Source organism: Silurus aristotelis (genome assembly GCF_946808225.1).
Source record: "Silurus aristotelis genome assembly, chromosome: 10".
Lineage (NCBI taxonomy): Eukaryota > Metazoa > Chordata > Actinopteri > Siluriformes > Siluridae > Silurus > Silurus aristotelis.
The window spans coordinates 27,060,641-27,067,939 of NC_139583.1; the positions used below are offsets into that span (position 1 = coordinate 27,060,641).

At 35.4% G+C, this 7,299-nt stretch overlaps 1 protein-coding gene across 1 annotated transcript; it reads left to right on the forward strand.

The window, feature by feature from the left end:
- Window positions 1-234: 234 nt before the first annotated feature.
- On the forward strand, window positions 235-2,222 carry rpp25b (ribonuclease P/MRP subunit p25, b). The gene is made up of 2 exons (XM_083553310.1): window positions 235-659; window positions 945-2,222. Exon 2 carries the CDS (start codon window positions 998-1,000, stop codon window positions 1,685-1,687), a length of 690 nt encoding a protein of 229 aa, XP_083409436.1. The 5' UTR covers window positions 235-659; window positions 945-997; the 3' UTR covers window positions 1,688-2,222.
- The last annotated feature ends 5,077 nt before the right edge of the window (window positions 2,223-7,299 follow it).

A 7,299-nucleotide genomic window follows, 5' to 3' on the forward strand; every position in this document is an offset into this window, starting at 1 on the left:
TACATTGAGCACATGCACTGGAACGTCCTCTAAACAGACTGACACAAGTTGCTTAAACCTGTGCCTTTGGTCTTAAAGAAAAAAGGCTCCTACTTTTCACCAATGTGAATTAGCTACTGAGGGGAGATATTTTGTCTTTCAAAGGAGGCTTCTGTACCTTTAAGAAGGATGAAATATCTCAGTCTTGAGCCACCCCCTGCCTATCCCCCACTAACTGGTACAGACTCTCCCCCTGGTTGCATTTATGAACCAGTGCTGCTTCTCTCTGCATCACTAAAAGGGATTGGAGTGCTGACTTTGTCACATGAAAAACCTTAAGAGAATGCAGTGCATGTCCCAACCAAGCCTGAACCTGCAAAAAAAGGAGGCAATTTTTCCACCAGAGATTCTGCCTCATGGTTTTGAGCAGAGAGACGACAGAAGAGCAAGCAAGGGGAGTTAAAGGCACTACAAAAGAGTAAAGTTGTGTCTTGACCAAAATTTTTATAAGGATAAGATGAAAGTTATCTTCCTAAACAGTAGCTAATATTTAATATTCAGCCTTCAGTTTTGAGAAAAGAGGAGGAAGCATGCAAGAAGAATGGATCTGAAGTTCATCAGAAGACCACATAATGAGATTTGTTTTTTGAATAGCAAATCTTTGGGACTCTAAAGAAAAGGTAATGTCTTTCCTTCAATTTGCATAAATTGCTGTTTTATTTGACCATGTTTCTTATAACTGTTTGACAAATAGTTTCCTTTTTTTGCAACTAACTCATTGGCAGTGTATACAGCCATTAGAATATTTTAATGTAAACACTACTGCTTGTGCTGAACTAAAGAATGGTAGATTGGTTATTTTTAGAGAGAAATTGGTATACAAGTATTAATGAGCTAGTTAGATCTTGTGTGAATTAAATAAAAAGCACATGCTCCAAGCGTTTTTATGGCTGCAATTGTTTCAGAGACTCATCTTGACTAGTTAAAGCTGCCAAGGATACAGAAAAAAAGTGTGCTTATGGATCTAAGCATCGTGCATGATGAGCATCTGCCCTTCCTGGGAGAAACAGCCACTGCTCAACACACCTCAGCACCTCCTACCCTGCCCTCCCAAAGTCCACTCCTGAAGCAGGGTCTTGCAGCTGGCTTTAAAAGGGTTTGTCGGACAGAAGAGGAGAGCCCATGCCCTTTTCCAGGGCTTCTCCCAGGTGTCTTGGAGATGCGAGTGAAAGAAGGCAGCAAGATTCGCAACCTGATGGGTTTTGCAATGGCACGGATGCAGTGTGAAGAGATAAACAGCAAACAGGTCGGCCTGAGGCAGGTGGTGTTTACAGGTTCGGGCCGAGCAGTCACCAAAACCATTACCTGTGTCGAGATAATGAAGAGGAAAGTTGGTGGGCTCCACCAGCTGACTAAACTGCGCTATAAAGGTGTCCGGGAGGTATGGGAGAGTCAGGAAGGAGGCGGAGCCAAAATGACCGTTCACAGGACTGTGCCATCTATCAGTATCCTTCTCTCCAAGGACCCTTTGAATCCCCTTGAGCCAGGATATCAGCCTCCTGAGATGCAGAGCTCTCTCTGGGAGGAGACACAAGATAGTAATGCAGTGTGTAGTGAAGCAGGAAAAAGGCAGTTTGACTACACTGTCATGCAGAGTGAAATACAGACAAAACGATTCTGTCCTCAAGGTGGAATCTCTGTAAATTAAGAATTTTTACTAAAGGGCAAAACTATTTACTGAAAAACTATTGCAGATGAAATCTAAAAAAGGAATTTAAAAGGAATTTTTTTTAGTACATTTTATTATAAAAACACAGATTGTGCTTTTAGCTAATTGTAATTGTATCAAGCCTTGAGCTCGAGTTGAATAGTTCATCTGATCATTTCTAATACAGTGTATGTGCACTTGCAAATCACCTCATTGGTGCCGCTATTTCTTTCTACTCACTGCCCCGGGTATTTCCTTAATGTTTCTATGGATTTGATTAGTGTTAAGTAGTTAAGTAGTCTCTCCCATACTTAACATCTGTATACCCTCATTTTATTGATGCATACCCTTTTGCAAGAGTCAACACATTGTGAATGAGTTTTGTTATCAGGAAAAAAAAAGAAAACAATATTGTAACACTGTAAATACAATGACATGAAGACAGACAGAAAATAATATTGTTATATGAATATACTGTATAATTACAATTTGTGGTTTGCATTAAAACAATACATTATGAACATATGCAAATAAATGATTTGCACAAGAACAAGTTTTATTATTTTCATGACCAACTGAATGACAAAATAATGTGATGTAAATCCATGCTTGCATTTTAGTTTTAATCCTATCCTTCCAAACCTTAATACCAAATAAATACAATTATATTTCCTAATCAGTATTAAATATAAAGTCTCAAAGCCCATGTGATCTTAAAACCGACTTTGCTCCAGTGGTTATAGATACCGAGTGTTAAGGACATTCATCATTGTAGGACAAAGATGACAGCGTGTCTATGGAGCATCTCTTTCGATTGAAGTTTTTGAACCATGAGTGACTTTATAATAAATGTTTTAAATGTAATCTGAGGATATTCCCTACGATCGTAATGAAAATCTCTGAGGCTTGACGATCACTTAATGCATTTAATTTATCGCTTTCCCCCATGTAATGGATTTGTACAATACATCGCAATGAGATCCAATTTTGCCAGTGTACTTGCGTGCTCATTATTGGCTTGCCTTGACCCCTGGATGAAATACAATAGGAATTCCTGGGAACATCGAGTGGTATTCGAGTGGTCTTTATTGGTTTCCTGAGATCCTATTGTCTTCAGTAGACACATAATTAACCTTTGTGTTCAGTCCAGGAAATGAAAGAAAGTGCTTTTTTGAATCAAGGGTTAGGAGTGTGAAGTGACTGAAGTTGCTTAAGAACTCAAATAGAATAAACTTTAGAGTACTGAGGACGGGCTAAAGGTTATCTGCGAGTGTTTATCGCTGACTTAACAGCTTTCACTCTGCACACAGCGCCATCTATAAAGTCCTCAGTTTCTATCGGATGCATTCCTTACATCAGCTGATAGTTTTAGGATACAGATTGGACAGCAGCATTGAACAGCTTGGGAGAAAAGTAATTAGAAATGACACATACTAGACTCTAGAATAATCCATTCGAATAAATCCAGAAGGATAATGCATGTAAGTGTGCTTAAATGTGCATAACCATTTTCAGTAATACTACTTGTAATAAATTTGCACTAATCTTGCATGTGATTACAAAAAATTCTGAAATGTGGGTGTCTCCAGCACACATTCAAAGTCAACAATCTAATCCAATACCCAAAATCCATTAAACAATCAGAACCTCCCAGAATGCTCTGGTAAATCCATTGTCCATTTGCAAAACCGAATACATTTAGAACATTTTTATAATCATACCCTGACCATTTTTGATAAATATAATCAAAATGTTTTGTTGGTTAAAAGCAGTGTCTCTTCATTTTGTACTTTAAAAAATATTTTACTATACAACCATGACGCACTTTTGAGAGAAAGAGAGAGAGAGAGAGAGAGAGAGAGAGAGAGAGAGAGAGAGAGAGAGAGAGAGGAAACATCATTAAATAGTTCATGTATTGACAGAGGTAGATAAAATACTGAATTAATTACTCATGTGATGCGATGGATATCTGTGAGCTGGCATTGAGGCTACTCTAAAAGGACTGAGAAATTATAAATCTTTCTAATGAAGCTTTGATGAAAGTCTGAACGATGAAGAAAAAGAAGGAGTCATACCTATAAACGACTTTTGTATTTAATGTTTGCGGAGGCACACTTTCTATGGCCTTTCCACGCTTCAAAAATAAATTCAGGTGACCCTCTGATAACAGTAAGCACACTTTTTTGTTCTCTCTCTCTCTCTGTGCTCTCCATCTCTCCCTCTCTTTCTTTAGAGGATAGCACTAAGGGCTCTGGGATGGCGTGGTAGTTTGCTATCTTCCTCCTTCCAGATGGTGCAGTCTTTTCTTATCTAGAAGAATGGCCACTGCCTCAATTTTTCAGACTGTCTTATCTGAAAATCCTTTAAATTGAATATTTACTGGGCTGATGTTTACAGCCAGTGTTTGACTGCTCAAGGCGCTGTTTTCTCACTCTCTCACTAGGACAGGCCAAGGGGGCCATTTTTCACTCTCATTTTCTCTCTCGCTTTTATTTTCCTATCCCCAATTCTTCCTTTCTCTCTCTATGAGAATAAGACTTTCTCCTTTTACAGAATAAGACTAATTGACTATTCACTACACTGGAGAAAACAAACATTCAGTATGAATAGTTGTAAATGAATGTTTAGATACGCCATACTACCAATTTGTTGACGCGTTCTGTGACGTGCTCAGGCTAATGCATTTATAATGCAATCATACTTCATTATACATTTTGTTATAATTATTGATGAATACACACTACACTTTATAGCAATGTTTACTATGGATTTGAATATTATTCAGCGTCTGGTAGTGACTGTGTTATAGTTAGTAGATTATAGTTCATGTTGAGGTTGAGACAATTGTAAGACCTGTAATAATGTGTATTGCTTTATGTTTAATAATAATCTTTAAAATCTCTCTAATTTTACATGTAGCTTGTAAGATATTACAGAATGTTAGAATATGTATGCTTGTTACAGACAGGCATATCAATTCGGATATCTTGGTTGCAAACAAATGGCTGCATTAAAACCAGTATTTTGCTCGTGAGCTGAAATGTAAATTAATTCTAAAATGTATTTTACTTTAACATGGATAAACATGGATGCACTACTTATAATGGATTATTTCAACAATTCATAAATGTTTTATTATAGGGTAAAAAGTTACATTCCCAGCACCAATGCCAACCCAATCTGCTTTAGGGAAGCTGAATCAAGACTGAACCTACACTCTGACTTCATCATTCTAACATGCAGGGATACATAATATATATAATTATAATTAATGCATTAAAACATATGCAAAAGATTAAACATTTAAATATAACACCATACAGTACTGTTTGACATGTTATGAATGCATTCAGAGATCATTATTGACATGGTCTTCAGAGAAAGTATTCAGATCAAATTTCTTTATTAAAGATGACACTGAATATATATAAAAATATATATATATATAAATAAAATGTGATGGAGATGTTTTTGTGCTTGACTTTATGTCTGTCCACATCCAAGCTGAGAGCCTTACTGAAATTATTTGGAATTGCAATTAACAGTTATGGGTGTAATAATAATCATGAATAATGATTGACTTATAAACTAGCATGGAACATATTTAGGCATATTACAATAAATTACGGCCAGTGTTATTATTTTGAAAAGGCTGTATGAACAGTGGGGGGAACAAAATGCTTCAAATATGCCTTTTCACTGCCGCCATCTAGTGGTGAAGAGGCTGAACTTCAGTGTGAAGATAATTGGTTTGAGTACACATTTTACTTACTACCTATATAGAATACTAAATGTTGAAAAAAAAAAAAAAAAAAAAACAACACACATTTGTTTCTTTTCTATTATTTATTTGTATATTATTTTAAACAATGGTAAGTGTCCCAAAGCAGTTTTTATAACATTCCTGAGATTTTATTTAGCAAAGAAAATGTACAATAAGACAACAACAACAACAACAATAATAATAATAATAATAATAATTAATAAAAAAAACTCATTCTAATATCTAAATATGTATTCACATAAAATATTATATATTAACAAAATTATAAAATTATAAAATTATACTACAAAAAAAAAAGTAAATAAAACTTGATATTTTTTTTTTTTTTTATCAAAACGCTCTTATTTCTTATAAAAGATGACAAAGGCCCATCTGACCAATACAAAACCATTAAACATGAGCATCATTAATGTTCATGGAATTTTAACTGTCTTTTTGGTGCATCCTGATGCTTACAATCTTCCTTCAATCAGACCCACTGTATTTTTGCTGCATTCATGTTGACTTAAAAGTTGTAATTTGCAAGTAATAGTAGTGCTGTTTCACACTTGGGGACGATTGGAAAAAAGAAAAATAAAAACTTAAAAGCTTTAACTTTTCTGAGCCCAGGCAATGCTTTCCATTGACTTACCTATGCACGCTTTACGTGACAATTATTAATCGGGTGAAGGTTTCTGTTGATTGTTTACTGGCACAAATACACACCTGTAATAATTGTTGCAAATATGCACAAGGATAAATAGCTGATCCAAATGTCCCAAGAGATTGTTTGTTATTGTGCCCAAAAAAAAAAAAATTATAATAATTCTATTTGGTATATAAAAGTTTTTTCCAGGTTATTATACAAAGTTTTGCCTTTTACTGAGGTACATTACATATTGCATATACACATTTCATAGACAAAATATACATATACTAAGATTCTTTTACATTCTAGTGGAAAAGTTCCTTAAATAAAACTTACTTTCGGCTTCTCCCATTAGGGGTCGCTACAGCGGATCATCCACATGCTTGATTTGGCACGTTTTTACGCTGGATGCCCTTCCTAACGCAACCCTCCCCATTTATTCGGGCTTGGGACCGGCACTAAGGTTTATGCAACCCTAATGGTTGGTTCCCTGACCGGGGATCGACCCGGGCTGCAGCGGTGAGGGCGCCGCATCCTAACCACTAGACCACCAGGGAAAAGTTCCTTAAATCCTAGTAGAAATTCCTTACACCTTAGTGGAAAAGTTTGTTACATCTTAGTGGAAAGGTTTCACTAAAACATGGACATGTTTCACGAAAACATGGACAAAAAAAACCCTAAATTTTTTAGCCATTAGTCAGGCCACAATAAACAAGTCACAGACCTGTATGTAAAACCAAGAAAATCTCAATGTAAATTTTCTCTCAGAAGAAGAAAACAAAGTCGATTTCTAGCACTTACTCCAATATGTTTTTTCAAATAAAGAAGTGAGGCAAGAAGGATGTCTCATTTTAAATATGTATTTAATTAAATTAAAGTTCAGTATTATTGTATGGTGGTTTCCAGATGCAGACACTGAGATATACAGCTAATTACACTGTTGTAAGAGAGGGTCACTATGAAGATTTCAATGTGTTCAGGAAAGTGTAGATGAATTGTAGATTATTGTTAGAAAACTGGATAATAAAAAACAAAAAAACAACAAAAAAAAGCTCCTCCCCTATATGTATTTCTTTATATAAATAATTCTAACCTTCTTCAATCTTCATTGAAATAGTTTAATCTTTTTTAAGTAACAAAGATATGTTTTTAAAGCTTTTTAATTTGTGAAAAACACAATTTCCCGTCCTGTCCAAAAGT